The sequence below is a fragment of the Vigna umbellata genome, chromosome 6 (assembly GCF_029865625.1).
Source record: "Vigna umbellata cultivar VRB3 chromosome 6, Vumbellata_1.0, whole genome shotgun sequence".
Lineage (NCBI taxonomy): Eukaryota > Viridiplantae > Streptophyta > Magnoliopsida > Fabales > Fabaceae > Vigna > Vigna umbellata.
In genome coordinates, this window is record NC_142170.1 from 18017199 (window position 1) to 18038505 (window position 21307).

Below are 21307 nucleotides of genomic sequence, written 5' to 3' on the forward strand. Positions count from 1 at the left end.
ATTTCTTTTATTATAAATAGAGAACCCTATGTGTGTATTTTACACAAGGGAGATTAATCCAAATATAGTTTTTCATTATATTCAACAATCTTCTACTTTTCTTATTCACTAGAATTTTCTTAGCACAGGTAGAGGTCCTCCTAGTGCATACATTGTCGCTGAAGTGAGAATTTCCAGCCTGAACAGCCCTCAACTATGATAAAAATTATAATTAATCTAAGATAACTAATAGCTACAATGACAATTTAATATCAATTACAAAGGATCTCTAAATGAGAATTTTCCATCCTATTTTGAAGAGATGCAAATTAATAACTGCCTCTAGTTTTGTCTACTGTGTTCTCAGGATATTCATGCCTAAATAACTCCCTTAAAATGTACAAGAAAGAAACACCAAATATATATTTTCTAACAAAACATACAAATATACCTGCCATCCTTGGTCCAGAAATAATTTTTCCTTCGCATGTAAAGTTGGTGTATCATAAATACCCAACAGAGCACAACCTCGAGACTGATGCAAAACAGGAAAGAAAAATTATATTATAATTTTATACACATCATATATATATATATATATATATATATATTCTATTTTATAACTACAGTTTCATACACATCAAAGATATTTTTAATTAATAGTTTTAGTTTAATACACATCAAAGGTATTTTTAATTAATAATCAAAAGTCATAATCTCAACCTAAGATCACAAAAAAATCTTAAATGAGCCAATAACAAAAAATCCTAAATGAGGGAGAAAATGCAACATCAAATTTTAAATGTATTTAAACCTAGCAAGCTATCAAATCAAATACAAGTTTTTACTTAATCAAAAATGATGTCCATAAACGAAGACCAGTCGTGGTCCATAGGAAAATTTAGAGAAAACATAGGAACAAAAAATTAATAAAAGGAAGATTTCAGAAAGAAAAGTAAACAAAATAAATATGATAAGAAATTAGGAGAATATGAACTGTGAAGTTGGAATGAAGAACACAACAGATGGGGCTCAGGGGAGAGTACTGATTAGGAACATGAAATCTGTGATTTGTGGACAGAAACAAAGGATTAGAGATCAAGCTGTGATGCCTGAATAGACAAGAAGAGCAGAGACCTGCAGTAGGTCACTGGGCAGCAACTAAAGCAGATTTTACATAGAAACATTAAACACTGTATTTTGAATCACAGCAGAAACCCTAGTGTTTCAGATGAAAAAACTCATGAAACTACCCAAAGATATTGCTGTTATTACCCCTACACAGGATAGCACATGATTTACCAAGATAGTTATCATCCTCAGTCAAAGAAGACAATCAGGACAAAATATGTGACGTGATTAAAAGTATGCATTGGTCTGAGACAACTAAGCCTCACACCAGGTTATTGTGCAATTGCTTATCCTGTTTTGAGTAAGACAACTAAGCCTCACACCAGGTTCAGAGGCGATCTCTTCTCACAAATACTCTTTAGTAGTTGAATCTCATACATTGCAGACATAGCTCATCCGTCCAGGACTCCAGCATGGGATTTTTACATTTTCCAGTAAATTAAAAAATTTGCAAAAAGGGTTGGATTTTGAAATAAATTACAGGGTATGAGTAAAATGTGTTTTGAAACGATGACTCCTTTAAATGTCTTTTAAAATCATACAATTTAACCTCAAAAATTATTTCAAATCTACCTATACTCTGCAATTTATTGCAAATCTATCCATTTCAGTAATACTTTGAGAAAAAAAAAACAGTACCAAAATTGTAAAACCGACACTCCAGCTTGCTACCACTAACTGCACCCTCATAAATACAAACGCAGCACAACAGCAATTAGAGGGGGAAAAGGTGAAAAGTACGTGCACCGTTAGATAGGAAAAGAATTCCACTTTTGGGATGAGACATATCCAGGTAGACTAAAATTAATCAATGTTAATGTAACATCCAACTATTTTTATTAATTAATTATTATATTTGTGTTTGTGTTAGGATCTAGGATGATAGAATAGATTGGGTTTAGGAGTTAAGGGTGTGGGGTGTCGGTTGTGTCGGTTGAAAAAAGGGGTAGCGGGTCAGAGCTGCTATAAATAGAGCTCTTGTAACTCTGTAAAGGGGATCGAATATACTTTGTGTAAAGTCAGGCATTTTAGCTTGTAGAGAGGGGTTATGCCCTCAGCCAGGGAGGTTATGCTCCCAACTCATTCTTGTAAAAAAGTTTCTTTTACTGTGAATAATACAGAAAACCCATTCTTTCTTTCTGTCTCCATCTTTTGATTGTGTTCTTGTTAGGTTCCAAACCGAGGAACCTAACAAATTGGTCCAACCCACCGGATCCGAGTGGGGGTGAAGGATCAAGAAGTAATCAAGAAACTGCCAGATCCCATTTGGAGAGGGGTGTCGGATTCTTGGGGAAAGGAGCGTGATGGAAGGAAGAGACAATTCTTGGGAAAGGAGGATCAACGACAGAAAAGGGAGCTAGCAGAATGGACAAAAAATATGCAAGAAATGCGGCAGGAAACTAGAGAACTCTTGCGAGTTCTTGGAGGAAGGGTGTGGACCCAGGAAAAGGGATTAAAAGGCAGTCAGGGTCTGTAGGTGAAGATCAACATTCTGTTAACGAGAATCAGAGAAGGAGAAGGGAATGCTCAGAGGAGGAACTGGATGAAGACCGAAGAGACGCCCAACCTAATTGGGGAAAAAGGATAGAACTACCCACTTTCGAAGGGTTTGATACGTTGGGGTGGGTCTCTAAGGCAGAGACGTTCTTCGAGTTGCAAGGTGTGGCAAAGGAGGAAAAGGTGCGCCTAGTTGACATCAGTATGGAGGGGAGCGTTGGCTACTGGTTCAGAGCCTGGAAGGAAAAAGCCAAGAATCGTTCTTGGGAAGGTCTGAAGGGGGCAGTGGTGGTGCGATTTGGAGAACGGAACGGGGGTACCATCTTTGAAAAACCGCGAAAGAATACGTCCCAGCATCGAACGTGAATGATCGTACAGTCAAAACGGTCTACCAGTCATTGGCCGAGCAGTCCGAGGCCATAGAAGACCAGTCGTCTTGGGGACGAACGAGAGGTGAGGTGACACGATCAGAGGCCGATCGGGAGCCGCCAAGAGTGTGGGGTCAGTCTGGAATATGCACGGTCTGCCAGGGAACTGAACGGTATTGGTCATTAAAGAACGAACGGTTGAATGCAAGGGGGAGGAGCCGAACGGCAAAAGATATGGAGAAGAGAACCGCACGGCAGAGGACTGTTGGATCCGAACGTGAGAGGACGACCGGAACCGAACGTGAGGGAACTACCGGAACCGAACGGTCGAGGACTGCCAGCACCGAACGGAAGAGGACATCGGGAAGCGAACGTGAGAAGACAGTCGGACCCAAACGGAATAGGACGGGAGGAACCGAGCGGTCTCATAGCTACAGTAAAAGGCCGAACGGTTTTACACTCAAAACGGTCTCCTAGTCATTGGCCGAACGGTCTTACAGTCTCTCAGTAATTGGCCGAACAGGCTTACCATTAGAATGAAGGATGAGGAGGGAAAGGTGGATGGAAGAATCAATGCCCGAGAGAGAAGGATGGATTTTGTGAAGAGGTAGACCAGCGGACTAAAGAAGGATCTTGCCGTTCGTGAGGCACCTACAGAGGGGAGAGAACTTTTTGAAGCTTTGAAAGGCATCGAAGACCATTTCCTCACGGCTTATAATTCTGGAAATGAGGTGACCAGAATGTTGGAAGCTAATAAAATCCAAGAAGAATGGAAGTTATTGGAGGAGGAATTGCCACCACCCAAACCTCCAGACCTGAATTGGAGGGCAGTTGCCAAAGGGCTCCATTCATATGAGTACACGATGATGAAGCAGAGCAAGGAGATCAAATCTCATGTTTCCAACCTTGAGGACAAGGTTGTTCTGAAGCTGGGTGTAATGTTAGGATCTAGGATGATAGGATAGATTGGGTTTAGGAGTTAAGGGTGTGGGGTGTCGGTTGTGTCGGTTGTGTCGGTTGAAAAAACGGGTAGCAGGTCAGAGCTGCTATAATTAAAGCTCTTGTAACTCTGTAAAGGGGATCGAATATACTTTGTATAAAGTCAGGTGTTTTAGCTTGTAGAGAGGGGTTATGCCCTCAGCCAGGGAGGTTATGCTCCCAACTCATTCTTGTAAAAAGGTTTCTTTTACTGTGAATAATACAGAAAACCCATTCTTTCTTTCTGTCTCCATCTTTTGATTGTGTTCTTGTTAGGTTCCAAACCCAGGAACCTAACAGTTTGATAAATAAATATATAATAATTAATTAATAGAAATTGTAGGATGTTAGAATTAACCTGAAAAGCATGGTATAGAACAAAACTTTCAAATCCATACCTCCAAATTTCTTATCATCTGCTGCCCAAAAGCATCATCAGGGAGGATCTGTTAAGAATGTGTGCAAAAAAGATCCTACTTCATTCCCATGAAAGTAGTAGTCATAATAGAATATGAAACTATGAAGGCTGTTACCTGCTCATAAAGAAAAAATATTGCTGTAGAAAACATTTGAGAAGCCCAACCAACAATTCTACGACTAGAATCTGGATCCAAGTAGATCAGAACACATTCTGAAATTATAAAAGTTGGCAGACTGATAACAATAACAGAATGAATCAATTTATCACTCCTTGGTCATGAAAAATGAGTCTTAACAAAATCACAACTAAACCAAAATAGACACATACACACAACTATGCAAATTAGGTTAAAAAAGCCAACAATACTAAATTAGTATCAAATCCCAGGTATAAAAAAGGGCACCTACATTTATATTACAAGTTAAAAGCATAAAACTACAGAAAGAAAGGGAAAATTAAGAATTTCTACGGCTGAACTTGGTTCATTCTGGTCTTTTCCCATTTTCTCAAATAGATAATTGTAAAATGTGTGAAGGGACACATCATTGCTTTCCAATTATAAAACTCAGAAGCATTATACTTAAGATTAAAAACAGAGAGATATATTTTGAAGGGCTTAAGCGACCCCTCTCATAATCTTTTATTTATAATGAAAAATTGATTCAAGATTTATATGGAAGATTAAGGGACTATACTAGACACCTAGGTGCAAAACTAGGTATGACTATAGGTACAGCTAATAAATTGTTTAACACACTACACCCTACTTAGGCTTAATGATGATACATAGATGTAATGATTTTAACACTCCTCTCAAGCTGGAGCGTACAAATTGTATGTTTCAAGCTTGGAACAAATACACTGAATCCGAAGTCCCCTTAAGGACTTAATTAACACATGCAAGTTGGTCATTTGATCCAACAAACTCAGTACAAATTTCTTTGGACAACAATTTTTCCCAAAACAAAAGTGACAATCAATTTACGTGTTTAGTCCTCTTATGAAACACTAGATTTGATGCAATGTGGAGAGCAGCTTGATTATCACAGTACATCTTCACGATTTGAACTTCATAGAAATTAAGCTCTCGAAGAAATTGTTTTACCCATATAAGTTCGCAAGTGAGAGACACCATTGCCCTATATTTAGTTTCAGCAGTTGATCGGGCCAATACATTTTTCTTACTTTTTCATGAGATAACATTTCCTCCAAGAAAAACACAATATTTTGTAATAGAGTGCCTGTTAGTGAGTGAACCTGCCCAATCAGCATCACAATATTTGAAGACTTGGACATTTCCTTTATCTTCATATAACAAACCTTTTCTTGGAGCCTTTTTGATATACCTTAGAATGCAGATGATGGCATTCCAATGGCCACTACATGGAGCCTGCATAAATTGACTAATCACTCCAACCGCGAAAGATAGATCAGGCCTCGTAATAGTAAAATAAATTGGCTTTCCAACAAGCCGCCTATATCTTTCTAGATCAGGTAATGATTCACATTTTTCCATTATTAGCTTTTGATTTTGGTCCATTGGACTATCTACTGGCTTACAGTCGAGCATGTTTGTCTCGTGTAGGATGTCAAGCGCATCTTACTTTGAGATATTACAACCTATCTTTTGATTGAGCTACCTTAATGACCAAGACATATTTAAGACTTCCAAGATCCTTGGTTTGAAAATGTTTACACAAGTACTCCTTCAATTGAGTAATTCCAACAACATTATTTCCTATATCATTAACATAGACTATTAGGTAAATACATTTCCTAAGAAGGGTATTGAAATAAAAAAATTGAATAATCTGCTTCACTGCGATTTAGCCTAAAAGTTTAGGCAATTGAGCTAAATTTACCAAAACAAGAACATGGTGATTGCTTGAGACCATATATGAACAACGCAACGTACGAACCTTACTAGACTTCCTATGAGAAACAAACCCAAGAGGTCCATGTATAATTCTTCTGCAAGATCACCATGTAGAAAAGCATTTTTGATATCCAGTTGATGGAGTGGCCAATGACGAATTATTGTCATGACAAAGAGACAAATAGTAGTCAACTTTGCCTCTAGAGAGAAGGTATCATTAGAATCGAGGCCATAAACTTGAATTTACCCTTTTGCAACTAATTGTGCCTCGAGACAATCGACTTCACCATTAAGGCCAACATTAATGATATAAACCCATCGACATCCAACAACCTTTTTCCCAGTTGGAAGGGAACTAACTCCCAAGTATTACTCTGGTCAAGAGCCTGTATTTTTGCAATTATAGTTTGTCACCATCCAAGATGATCAAATGTTTCCTTCACATTTTTGGGAATGGTAATGGAAGACACTAAAGATATAAAAGAACAGTAGGAAGGCAACAATTGGTGATAACTTATAAAATTATAAATAGGATGTGGGTTTTGCGTGGAACGAGTACCTTTTCAAAGAGCTATGGGTCAGCCTGAATCATCTTCACCAGAAGTAGTGGTATCAAGGGACAGGGGAGAAGAATTTGAAGTAGAAGATTCACCGTGTTCTTGAATAACTATACTATTCCCTAGGGTCCTATGTTGGAGGCTATCAATAGGTGGAGATGATGGTTCAGAAAGACTCTGATTAAGATTGCGATTGGCAGAAACACTAAGAATATTGGACTCAGCTACTAGTATATGAGGGACATGTATGACATGAATATCTTGAACAAATGGATAGAAGGTAACATTAGCAGACATGTAGTACTTCTTGGTTTCAAAAGAGTAATATCGATACCCTTTTTGAAGCCAAATATAGCCCAAGACACATTTGATTGCATGAGCAGACAGTTTGTCCAACCCTGGAGACATGTCATGAATAAAACAAATACACGAGAAGAAATGTGAAAGAAGGATCATTAGGAAAAAGAATTGAAAAAGGAACCTTATTATTGAGGGAGGAGGATAACATCCTGTTATAAGATAACATGAGGTTAGGATGACATCTCCCAATGATGGACAGGAATATTTGCACCAAACAATAAGATGCGAGCAATCTCAACTAAGAGTCTAATTTTCCTTTTTGCTATACCATTTTGTTGTCGTGTGTGAGGACAAGTAAATTGATGTAATATATCATGTGAACTTAAGACTATAGAGAAATTAGATGAGAAATACTCTTTGGCATTCAGAAAATTTTGATTACTTAACCGAATTAATTCTTGATCTCATTCAGAAAAGATGTAATGATAGACAATAATTCAGTATGGTCTTTCATAAAATAAACCCAAGTACATCTTGAATATTCATTTATCAGTGAACCAAAAGAAAAGGCACGACTAGGTCCCAAAATATCAGAATTGGATAATGGAAAAACTAGAATTATACCTTGATTCAAACCATTTAGGAAAGGTAGATCTAACATGCTTTCCTAGTTGACAGGACTCACATTTTAAGGTCTGGAGACAACTAAGCTCATGGACCATTTTCTATAGTTTTGACAAATGTGGATGACCTAACCAATCATGTAAACAATTTAGGACTTGGAGATGCAACACATGACACATGGGAACTAGATCCAAGATGGTATAAACCTCTAGCTTCATATCCTTCTCCAATTTGTCTCCCTGAACCACACTCCAATATAACAAGATTTGTTATCAACGATTATTGAGCAATTTAATGTTTCAGTTAATTGGCTTAATGAAATCAAATTGAAAGGACAATTAGAAACAAAAAGAACATATTTGAGATTTTGGAAAGGGGAAAGTGACACTTGACCAACTCGTTTTGATGAAGTTTTAGAACCATTTGCCAAGATTATGAAATGATGGTTTCTTTGAAAGGAAAGGGGTGAGAAGAAGGAAGCATTACTAGAGAAGCATGAGTCAATTACCCACTAGTTTTAACCTTCCATATCGAGAAATGCAATTTGTTGATGTACTTGGAGTTCCAAATGTTTATGCTAAGTTGTTAGACTTTAACCTTAAATACTCTTCATATTCATCCTCAGTTAATTTGGAGTCAGTTGTTTCACCCTAAGAGACATTGGTTGTCTTGGTAGGGAAACCATGTAGGGAGTAACAGTTTTCTTGGGTGTGACCCATCCTCTTCCAATATGTGCATTGAGGATGCTCTCGACCTTCACGTCCTCCTCCTCTCATGCCACGTCGTCCTGTTCCCCGTTTGACAACCATGACAAATGGTTTTACTAGTTCATAACCTTCCTTAGTTAAGGCGTTGGGACTCGAAGAAGGCATGTAGGGGTAGAACTAGGTACAATTATAGGTACAGCTAATAAATTGTTTAACACACTACATCCTACTTAGGCTTAATGATAATACATAGATGTAATTATTCTAACAATAATCTTTAGTCATTTTCAATTTTAAAATTTTAGATCACATATGCTCTTTGTATTTATATTTATCACTTCCCCATAGATGTTGGCCACCACTGACAAATTATTGTTGATATCCGATAGCGGTTGAAAAATCGTTATTTTTATACTTAATTTTGATATTAAAAACACCCTTTTTTACTTAGAAGCTTGTTTGAACTCATGTTTTTGCTTTAGTTTTGTGAATAAGAGACTTGAGGTTATACTTCATGATTTTATCACTGAATTCCTTTGATTTTGTAGGCTAATTGAATTATTTGAAAGAAGAATTAAAGTACCAAATAGTTGGAATGCAGAAAAGTCAACCAGGGTGCAGAAAAGTCAACCAGTGCAGTGGGGCTGAGCGCCAGTTTTAGTACCGCTGAGCACCACTTTTGGGTGCTGAGCGCCAGTTTCGTGGGCTTGGACCCGTTTTCTGTTATTTAGTGGGCTTGGACCTGTTTTCTGTTATTTTTATGTTCTATTTAAGGACTTGCACGTCCTAGGTTTTGGATCTTTTGATGGCTTGAGCACAGAAACACATTTTTTACCCCTTGGGGGTAGATTTGGAGATGGTGATGGCTTTCCTCTTCTCTTTCTAGAGTTCTTCTATCTCTTCCATTCTTTCATTCCATTGTTCATCTAGTTTCTCCATGATAATGGAGAGCTAAACCTTATTTGTTGTTGGGAAAGATGTAACCTCTTAAACTCTCATATATTGAATTGATTCTTGATTATATATGTTTTACTTCATTAATTGTTAGGGTTTTTTCTCTTTGCTCTTTGCATGTTTTGTTTAACTCATTCAATTGCATGATCATTGATTTTGTCTTAATGGACACATACGGGGAAATCTAGAACTGGAGAAATTCTCCCTGAAGAAATATTACCTAGACATAAGAATAGGAGGATCAGTTGCCTTTAAGCTTCTGTACGAATGTAATGCATGATTAATTGCTAGGGAGACAAGACATTGTGAACTAGTAATTAGGAGTAGGCTTTCTTCACCGAGACATCGGGTTTAAGATAAATTAAAAAGTGGCATTAACGTTAATGAAGAAGATGAATTCATATATGAATGAGAGTAAATTAGGTGAAATCTAAACCCAACAACAATATCATCAACTTCATCCATTTATTCTTGTGTTTAGCCTTGTTAGATGTTAAGATGTGAGTTTCTGTTAATTGGGCTCAGCCCATTCTATATTAAGGGCATTGGCCCATATCTTACATTATAAATAAACTACCCTATGTGTATGCAAAAGACACAAGGGCTATAAGTGTTTTTCCTCTTCCCTCAATCGTCATTTTATTTCTGCTGATGTCACTTTTGATGAATCTTCTTTTTACTTTTCACATCTATCTTCTAGTTCTGTACCTCCACCTGCTACTGTTGATATTCCTATTTTTTGTGATCCTCTTGGTGATGCTCCACCCATTTTGTCTCCTCCTTCTTTAGAATCCCATTCACCACAGGATCGTCCTTCACCACCACCCCTTCAGGTTTATAGTCGCTGCAATTGTCTCCCTCATGACTCACTTCTAGTGCCGCCTCCTGTGTCTCCTCCGGCTCCAGCAAATGAGTCTGACCTGCCTATTGCCCTCCATAAAGGTATACGCTCTACCCGTAACCCTTCCCCCCATTATACTGTTCTTAGTTACCACAGAATATCTCCATCTTTTTACACATGTCTTCATCCATTTCTTCTATCAATTCCCAAGTCTGTGGGTGATGCCTTAACCCATCCTGGCTGGCGTCAAGCTATGCTGGATGAATTAAGTGCTTTACAGAAAAGTGGAACTTGGGAGCTTGTCCAATTACCATCTGGAAAGTCTGTTGTTGGTTGCAGGTGGGTGTATGCTATCAAGGTTGGCCCTGATGGCACAATTGATCGTTTGAAAGCTCGACTGGTTGCCAAAAGCTACACACAGATTTTTGGTTTGGATTATGGTAATACTTTTTCTCCAGTGACAAAAATGACCTCTGTTCGCCTATTCATTGCCATGGCCGCTCTTCGACAATGGTCTCTTTACCAACTTGATGTCAAGAATGCTTTCCTTAATGGTGATTTGCATGAAGAAATTTATATGGAGCAACCGCCTAGCTTTGTTGCTCAGGAGGAGTCATCTGGATTGGTATGTCGTCTTCGCAAATCCTTATATGGCCTAAAACAGTCTCTTCGGGCCTGGTTTGGTAAATTCAGTTGTGTTGTTCAACAATTTGGTATGTCTCGCAGTGAAGTGGATCATTCAGTGTTCTATCGTCACTCAAGTGTTAGATGTATCTACTTAATAGTGTATGTCGATGATATTGTTCTCACAGGAAGCAACTATCTTGGCATCTCTCAGATGAAACAACACCTTTGTCATCATTTTCAAACCAAAGATCTTGGCAAACTCCGGTACTTTTTGGGTATTGAAGTAGCACAATCCAACACTGGTATTGTCAAATCTCAGAGGAAGTATGCGTTAGACATCTTGGAGGAAACATGGTTAATGAACTCTAAATCTGTTGAGACACCTATGGATCCTAACATCAAACTCCTACCAAATCAGGGGGAGCTTTTCTCAGATCCTGAACGGTACAGAAGATTAGTTGGTAAATTAAACTATCTTATTGTTACACGTCCTGACATTTCCTTCGCAGTTAGCGTGGTGAGTCAATTCCTAAACTCCCCATGTGAAGACCATTGGGATGCAGTTGTTCGCATACTGAAGTATATTAAAGGATCATCTGGAAAAGGTTTGCTATATGGTCCTAACAACGATACAAAAATCGTTTGCTATTCAGATGCTGATTGGGCTGGTTCCCCTTCTGATAGGAGGTCTATTTCTGGATATTGTGTTTCTATTGGTGGCAACCTGATATCTTGGAAAAGTAAGAAGCAAAGTGTTGTGGCAAGGTCTAGCGCAGAAGCAGAATATAAAGTTATGGCATCAGCTACTTGTGAGCTTGTGTGACTTAAACAATTACTTAGTGAATTGAAATTTGGAGATGTCACTCACATGACACTTATATGTGATAATCAAGCTGCTCTCCATATTAGCTCTAACCCTGTCTTCCATGAGAGAACCAAATACATTGAAGTTGATTGTCATTTTATTCGAGAAAAAATCATATCCGGAGATATCAAGACTGAGTTTGTTAACTCAAGCAACCAGTTGGCAGACATATTCACTAAGTCCTTACGAGGACTTAGAATTGATTATCTTTGTAACAAGCTTGGAACATATGATTTATATGCTCCAGCTTGAGGAGGAGTGTTAGATATTAAGATGTGTTTTTGTTAATTTGGCTCAACCCATTCTATATTAAGGGCATTGGCCCATATCTTACATTATAAATAAACTACCCTATGAGTATGCAAAAGACACAAGGGATATTTCTCCCAATCTTCTCTATTTCTCATAAGCGTCAATTGATCAAATTGCATTCATTTTTATTTTATTGCATTTGCATTCAAAAACCCCCAAAATTTGTTCTTTAGAGTCTTAATTAGTTGAGTAATCACATAACTATTTAGTGTCGTGAGTCTCTTGGGAAACGATACGTGGTCTTACCATTTATTATTACTTGATACGATTCGATACACTTGCTGATGTATTAACAAGTTTTTGACTCCGTTTTCGGAAATTAAAAATTTGTTTACCAATATCAATGACAAAGGCATTTAGAAATGTCACAAAGTTGTATGATAAGCTACATATTCCTCTCCAATTATTAAATTCAGATGAATTGTCTTTTATAAAAATAACAGAGACATTCATTAGAGAAGAAAAAGAAAGCAACTGGACATTTTATCAACAATACATACTCTTCATAACCCTTTTTATTTAAGCTTTTCAGATTCTAAGGACCTTTTCTTATTTTCAAAGGGGCTGATGCCTTCAAACAAATTATAAATTATATTGAAATACTAGCAGAATCTCACAACTGTACAGATGGAGAGGCAGAGACGAAGCTGAATCCCAATACATACCTTGGATCCATAGCAGCAACAGATATAATATCATTTAATTGTTTTACATCACGCAAATCTGCAGGGACTAGTTTATATTGAGCACTGACCACTTCTCCTTTCTCTAGCAGGGAATGAGACATGCATGCATCAGATCCAATTAGAAGTAATCATGAATTTTAACTTTCAGTATTGATGTTACCAAAAATCAAAACGAAAAAACTATGTTGATTATATCCTCAGATATGATGAGGCAGTTGTTAGATGTTTCTACTTTGTAGTTCTAAGATTAAGCTTGGTAGCCGAATCAAAGTTCCTCGACCTTCTGAATTGGAACTCTTTGTTCACACATGCATACTTTTTTATTGCAATTTTAACATAGAGATTTAAAGGGCCATAGACTTTATTATTTTCTCAATCTTTATATTATTTAATCTGACAAATTACTTTATGGGTCTAGTCTCTAGATCCCAACTCCATCTCTCCTTGCAGATAATTCACTTAGGCATTTTCAATTATAATGAACAAACATTAAATAAAAAGCTTTTAGAATTTAAAATGTCCCATTCCCTCTTTAAGAAACTAAACTATCCCTGTCATCAACACTCTTAGTGTCATATTATGCATTATCCTTTCCTTTGTTTGTTCTCTTAGTGTCATATTATGCATTATCCTTTCCTTTGTTTGTTTAAAGAACTGGTGAGTCCAAATGGACATACAAGAATAGAGAGATTAAATGTCTAGGGTTTGAAGACTTTAAAGGGTGTGAATTTTATACCTCTTAATTTATATTGTCACTTCAGCACCAGGTGCTACCACAAAAGAAAATGACATAACCACAATAAGAGAATAAAAGTTATCAAAGATGTTCCTTCCATATAAATTATCATATTTAGCATGGCTTACCTCTTGATATGGTTGCTGTTTCACCAAGTTTATTCTTCAATTGACTGTTAGTCTCGATAAGAGCTGCCTTTTTACTAGTTACCTAGATTACAAATACAATAGTGACAGTCAAAAACTTACAATTTAAAAATTATATAAACCACTGTCTCTTCAATTTACAAACAGCTGCCATTTTACTAGTTACCTTGATTACAAAATACAAGAGTGACAGTTAAAAACTTACAATTCAAAAAAATATATAAATCACTCTCTCTTCATTTTACAATTAGATATAAATTTAGTCAAAACAGACAGTATAGTTATCGAGTTTCTAGACAAAATACATGTGAACAATCCCACTCAAAACCCAAAATTAACTAGAAATATGCGTTGCATTGAAAAAAAAATTGAAAGGTATTCAAGTTTCTACCTCCTTAAAATCCACTTCAACATACAAATCTGGTGCTTTCCCCTCGTCCTGCCATGAAACAATTTTTAATTTATGACATGACTGTACATTAGCACAACACTAGTTTAGAGAAGCTAAGCAAACAAGTTGCTAGGAAAAAAATGGAATTAATGATAATGAGTAAACAAACTACAACGTTTCACAATTTCCATCCACAACCGGAGTCACATGGAGGCCACAGTAAAACAGCTGAAGCAACCAATGAAGTTGAATACAACTAAATTTATGTCCTGGATGCGCATGGGTGAAAGAAGAAAACACTCTTGTTCACTACCGCGCAACAATAACTCTAATCTAAACAACGATGTTATTAAAATAATAGGAAAGACAGAAGCTTTAAGATACTTATACATATTACAAATAAAGTATTTTTTTCACACATATTACTATATCATAATTGAAATAAGCATACACTAAATCTAGGTGAAGCATGGCATCATTCTACGATATGTGCAGCACTTCAGTAACCCTGACCAAAACATTTTTGCAGCCATCAGAACAAAACTAGAAAAAACAGAGAGCATAAAGAATAAGAGATGGACATGGAGAATTCACAAGGCCTGGATATACTATAGAATATTGCACACATATTCTTGTATTAGAATATTCTACCACTCAGTAATTAATGTTAAAATTATATGGAAAAGATAAGTCCAAAGGTCTTCAAAACTTGTTGACAGGTAATTAGTGACTTAACTACTTATTCATCCATACACGTACTTTTCATCATTCATCGTCTATTTACTTTTTCTCTAAATACACTGGTATAACTAACCTACAAAGTCCTGAAAGGAAATTACATTCCACATAAAAGAGAACAAAAAAAATATATTCAGCCAAAATAAATATGTGCATGAGACTTAAGGTTAAAAATAACAACTATGTCTTGTGTAAGTAGAGTGCAACACCCAGTCTTATACATTGAGATTGCAAAAGCAGAAGGTAGCTATTATAAGCACTTGGGAACCCACCCTTTAAAGCTAGCAAGTTAGTGCAAAAGCACCAACAAGAATATAAACCTAAAGTTTTTCACGTCCTTTAAAACACAAAATAAACAAAATTCGCTAATATTTAAATGCAAAAGCACTCGATCAATAGTAGTTCAACCCAAACCATAATTTAACCAACAAGGCACCAAAAGGATAGGTAAACCTATAGTTTAAAAGTCAGAACCAGATTAATTTTTAAGTACAGCATGCCAGTACAAATCACAAGGAAAGCCAGGCACCTGCAACTGAAAATATGTTGTATCAAAGCCTGCTCCAAGTGATAATATCTGCTTCTTTATTGGGGCATCTCCATCTGCCTTCTTCTCAATGTCAAGAAACTGATAGAGCAGTTTCCTAATAGCAGCCCAACGGGCAAAGTAACCTTCATACTCAAACAATTCAAATGAATTAATAAACTAGTAACTAGAAGGACAGGTATTTACACAAGTAAATTACTTAAAGAAGCTAAATCCTACCACGATTAATAATTGGAGATCTCCTCACGGGTCTTCTCACAAATAAATGAACATAATCATCTTTCATGTAGCTCTTTTTTACACATGACCTACAGCCAGTTTGTAGTGAGCAAACATTCACTACATAATAATAACTATAAATCATCTGAACTCAGAAGACAACTGAATACAAGATGAAATTTATGACTAAAATTGAGTGAGAATAATACAAACATTATTGGAACCAATGTTACATGATTTGTTATAATGTTTTGCGATGTGGGACCAGACTTTTTACAGTACAGGGAAAGGATGGATAGATCTAACCATATTGCTATTATGGATCAAGGTCCGTTTAAATTTAACCCCAGTTTTCAATTTTGGAGCCCATGGTACATATATTTTCAATTGTTTTTCTATAACACATTTTTAAAACTAGATTACTGACTTCTTACATACATAATTTCAAACTCTACAGTTTCGTCCCCGGTCTGACCAGGCCAGAAAATCTAAATGTTAAACTTTCAAGTCTACAATATTTATAAAACAATAAATAAATGATACTGTAGGAAACCATAGTATTATATTATTTAAAATTAAACCAAGCTGTTACCAATAAGAATTCAAATGGTCTGGCATGATAGCATTTGAAAGTAAAATAAACAGAGAAAATGTGTTTCATTGTGTTTGTTTCACAATATAAGACTTCAGACTCACTCCAATAAATTTAATTTATCCATCCAGTGTTTCATCAAAACCATGTCATGAATATATAACATTGTTACATGCAATACATTGTTATATTTCATCAAAAACCCAAAGCAGTTCCCATGAACATAGCGAATTCCAATACTGAGACAAAGATTTGTCTCCATTAATGCTTATGCCGTTGGGACCATGTAACTTAACCCCCTGCAATATTCATTTTTCACAGGTGCAAATGCAATTTTTCTATTGCATCGCCCTTTGACAAGCCATCTTTGAGAGAAAGCTCCAAAGAAGGTAAAACTAAGGTAGATCAGTATACATTAAAATTTTAGAAAGAGTAAACGACCTAAAAAGACAAACTCATCAATTACAAGAATGAAGCAATTCCCATACACAAAACAAAAAAAAAATGAAATATCTCATTTTCTTTAGAAAGCCACTTAAGTAAGATGGCTTGTGGATTCATACTTAGGACAGAGTCTTACAGAAAGGGGTATAACTTCTAACCACTATCTAACTATTCCCTATGTTGCATGTAAACAGACATTGCAGTTTCTGGATAGACCTAGGCACTGTTTGGATAAATTCACCCTGAGCGCATCAGACGCTGCAGCTTCTAGATATAGACTCTGTTTGGATAAATTGTACATAAGCACATGTAGGAAAAGAAAATAAGACAGCAGAATGAAATGAGCTACCCCCATAAGCGATATCAACCTGTACACTTAACTTCTGTTGAAGTTCTCTCGCCAACTTCTCCAAAAAATTGAGGTGAAGAAGTTTATTTAGCTTGTAAAGGAAGCTCGATTCATTTTTTTTTTCTCCTATGAGTAGTGTTTACGGAAAGTCTATCCAAACACAACCCTATTCCCAATTTACTAAAATGGGGAAATAATAAAAGAGGTATTGTAATAAAAAGCAAACACATGAAACAACAACTGAAGAATGTTATTCCCTAATCCCTAAAATGGTGCAGAATGAAACTCACAAATAGTAAATCAATGGATTAAAGAGGCTTAAAAGAACATCATAGTTGATTTGGAAACAACAACAATTACTTGACCCGAGATGCAATGCCAGAAAAAGAGTCCAATTCCTAATTATTAATTGAGGTGCCCTTACAATTTACTGGCGGATGCGTCGTCGTTGGTGGCTTGCACCGCCGCATTGTTGCGTGAATCGACCACCGTGTCTGTCATAGTTCTTTGACAAAGGTCCAATCTCTGTTTAGGTTATGCCTGAAAATGAGCAAACAGAAAGTGATATCTGGATAGAAAAATAAACAAATATTAATGATGAATTAATGATTTTTCTTTCTTTGAATTTTTTTACTATTGTTTATCCTTGATTAAAAACATAATATTTTCCTTTCTAAGAAGTTTTTGAAAGGGATTTATACAACGTGGATTATATTATATTTTCGAGATAAAGACAAACCAAAAGTATTATTGAAAAAATACTGTAATTTATTCGGAACAAAAATATATAGCATAATCTGTGTTCAGAATCTAGAAATACATGTTATACTTTTATCTATTTTTATTCCTTTTCACAGTTTTCTCTCTTTATTTCAATATGTCCCATCAAATATCTTTAATGTATAATTTATTTTCATTCAACCTATTTATGTTTTTTGTATTAAACAAAAGAGTAGATTTTAATAACTATTAAATAAAAATAAGTTTTTGTTCTTAACAAATTTTGAATTTTCATTGTGCTCCTCAGTATAAAAAATTATCATTTTGGTTTCTATAAAAAAAATAAATTAATCTTTCTTACGTTGAAACAAAATAAAAATATGATACAATGTTTTAGAATTTTTTGAAATTTTTGCAAAATATCAACTTAGAAGATAATTTTTTTTAACAAATATATTATTAAGTGATTTCATAAGAAATTATATTTGATGATAAAAGTGAGTTACAACTTCTTGACTGATAAATCATGTAAAATGTTTTTCAAAATATGTCTTTACAATATTTCTTAGAGGAGTAATGAAATAACATGAATATAAGATATGAGAAAGATTTATATTATATTGTTATATAGATTTTTATAGTGTATACAAAAGTTATCATTCTTCTAGGTCCCTAATGAACATGAACATTGTTCCTTCTCATAATTACAAGGCTTGAAATGTTAAGATCTTGTGCACGATTTTGTAGCAAGACTTGTGTTGTTGTCATTCATCCCCTTTTTTTGAAAATATCTTTTATAAATATAGCTTGAGAAGGGAAGAGTCACCGCGAGGGACATCATCTATTATTGCTTCTTCTTTCATATGCTTTGAGGCTTCAAGACACAATAATTACTATACTATTGACCTAGCATTGAATCAGTGTCGCTTCTTTGACAACACTTTTGGAGTGACAAAGCATCACAAACCAAGGTAGGTGACTTTTCTCTTCCTTTTTTAGTAAAGGGCATGACCTAACATAATTGGTTAACTATGTAGTGTTAACATCTTACCTTTTTTCAAAGAAGTTGTTTATAGAAAGCAACTTTTAACATGTTTTTCAAGAAAAAAATTTATGTTAACAAGGTGTTGCGAGATTTTCTTGAGAGAATGAAGTAGAATATATTTTCTACAAGCATAAAACAAACATTTTGATGTTATGAAGTGTTTCAAGCTTGCATCTATCAATTATTAACTTGTTTATTAAGTACACTCACTTGAGTTTGTTCAAGCAAAAGTTCATCAAGTGACTGCATGTCTATAAAGAACATATAAATATAAGTTAGCCTTTAAATTTTTAAATGTTGTATTATTATCATTAAATAATAAAAATGATTTATATATTTATGTATTCAAAGTTTGTCATGGATAAATGTATAATTAGGAAGTGAGATGAATATCAATACATGTTTTGTGTGAGTTAAGAAGAACAAAATCATATGTTGTGAAAGTATAGATTAAATATTAAGTTATATAGTATTATAGATGAGATATTTAAATTTTATTTATAGTCTAAAACAAATTATGAAAAGTTGATAAATGTTCACACTACCTCTTTAAAGATAGGTTTGTTGGAGTCACCCAAACAAATAATAGATGCATATGAATTAAAATGGGGTCAAAAGGTTAAAGTATTTTCCTGTTACTAATTTGATGATTAGGTATACTACAATTGCAATCAAATGATGCCTTGCTTGCTTAGAATAAGATTATAACTCAACCGCTGGAGAATCTAACAAAGACACTTACTCAATTGCCAAAGGAATTAAAGACTGTTGCACAATTTCAACAACAGATGTGTGAACTATGTGGAGGTGACCATATCAATGGTCAATGTTCTTTTCCAGTGGAGGCCCTAGAAGATGTAAATTTCATGGCCAATCAATTTCCATACCGCCAAGGTAATTTCAACCAAGGGTGGAAACCTCACCCAAGCATGGGTCAAGGTCAAGGACAATCTGGACAAGTTGGGCAATCAGGACAATTTAATAGGCCACAACAACAACCAACACTATGGCAACAAGTGTCTACACTCAATGAAAGACATACAAAGTTGGAAGAAACTCTTCAACAATTTATGCAGGTAACTATTTTCACACAAAAGAGCACTGAAGCGTTTATTAGAAATTTAGAGATACAAGTTGGCCAAATATCTAATAAGTTGGAAGATATGTCTGATAAGAGTTTTGGGGCTAATACTGAAGTTAACCCTCAGGAAGAGTGCAAAGTTTTAGTGAGTGTGAATGTTGAAAAAGTTGAGTTACAGAGAAGAGAAGAAGAAGAAGAGAGAGTAGAGAGAAAAGAAGAGAGAAAAGGAGAAGAAGAGAGAAAAGAGAAAGAAGAGAGAAAAGAGAAAAAAATTGAAAATATCCTTCCTTTTCCAAAAGATTATGAGAGAATATGGAAAGAGAGACAATAGGGGCTTTGTACAGATATCTTCAATCAAATGGATGTTGATCTACTTGTGAATGAAGCATGGCAACAATTTTCAGCTCAGGTAAATAATATGAATCAAATCTCCAAAAAAAATATATATATAGAGGAGGACATTCATGAGTGCAAAGCTGCTAAGAAGAGATCATTCCCTCCAAAAGTGAAAGATCCAGGAAGTTTCACCATTCCTTACATCATAGGAAAGAAAAAGGTAAAGAAAGCCCTACTTGATTTAGGGTCAAGTGTCAATTTAATGCCTTTACCTTTACTTGAGCAAATTGGTGAATTTGACATCAAGCCAACAAACATGACTTTGCTAATAGCAGATGGATCTTCAATGAATCCTTATGGTATAACAGAAGATGTTATGGTTTGTGTAGGCAAACTACAATTCTTGGTGGATTTTGTGGTGATAAAAATGGAGGATGAAAAGGTGCCAATTATTCTTGGGAGACCGTTTATGAAGATGGCTAAGGTCATCATTGATGTACATGAAGGAATAGTGGTGCTTCAAGACCAAGAAGAAAGGGTGATTGTTGATGTCTTTAAAGAAGAACAGTAGATAGAGACTAGTCATAAAGCTACATATCAAGATGTACTCGTGACTAGTCATAAAGATGCAAAGTCGAACTTCCCAGGTAAAAAATGTTTCGTGTTTTAGGTCAGGGAAGAAGAAAAAGATGGCAAAGGAAGGACAATTCATGATGACTTGATGCAAGCACAACCCAAACTTGGTAAACATGTAAGATTCAAGAACAAGTTATGGGTTGTGAAAGACTATAAAGAAGATGGAGTGATAGAAATTGAATCTCCACATTCAAGAAGAATCAAAGAGGTGGACCGGAAGCAGCTGATGAGTTGGTGTGATGACATAAAGATGAACAACAACATGGAAGATGGAACTTGAACTTTATTGGGTCAAGCTAATGACGTTAAAAGAGCGCTTTCTCGGAGGCACCCTAGTTGTTTCAGAACATTAATTCTTATTTTATTTTTTATTTTTGGTGATGTAATTTTATAAACTTCGGACATTATTTATGTTGAAATGTTTGGGTATAACATCTACTGATGGATGCTAGGTGGTTAAGTATCTACTGAAGGATACTAGGTTTGTTACACCTACTGATGGGTGTTGGTAGATTTTGGGTCAGGCTCGTGACGTTAAACAAGCACTACCTAGGAGGCAACCCAGTTGATTGACTTTATCTTTATTGTTTGTTTTGATTCTGCT

At 35.5% G+C, this 21307-nt stretch overlaps 1 protein-coding gene and 1 pseudogene across 3 annotated transcripts in view; one reads left to right on the forward strand and one right to left on the reverse strand.

Annotated features, from left to right (window-relative positions):
• Positions 1-17491, reverse strand: part of SBI1 (Leucine carboxyl methyltransferase) — a 36265-nt gene extending 18774 nt beyond the window's left edge. The window contains exons 1-9 of one of the 3 annotated variants that reach the window (XM_047324955.2): positions 17310-17486; positions 15501-15589; positions 15264-15406; positions 13997-14044; positions 13588-13669; positions 12703-12805; positions 4487-4607; positions 4352-4399; positions 431-514 (exon numbers count right to left, since the gene is read on the reverse strand). In XM_047324955.2, coding sequence (XP_047180911.1) covers positions 431-514; positions 4352-4399; positions 4487-4607; positions 12703-12805; positions 13588-13669; positions 13997-14044; positions 15264-15406; positions 15501-15589; positions 17310-17386 — 795 coding nt within the window. In that variant the 5' untranslated portion in view covers positions 17387-17486. Of the gene's footprint in view, positions 1-430; positions 515-4351; positions 4400-4486; positions 4608-12702; positions 12806-13587; positions 13670-13996; positions 14045-15263; positions 15407-15500; positions 15621-17309 lie in introns of all 3 variants that reach the window. The other 2 variants (XM_088092909.1, XM_047324959.2) reach the window with 2 other exon arrangements.
• A 2322-nt stretch (positions 17492-19813) lies between these two features.
• LOC148196871 (uncharacterized) lies at positions 19814-20983 on the forward strand (annotated as a pseudogene).
• Positions 20984-21307: the final 324 nt, after the last annotated feature.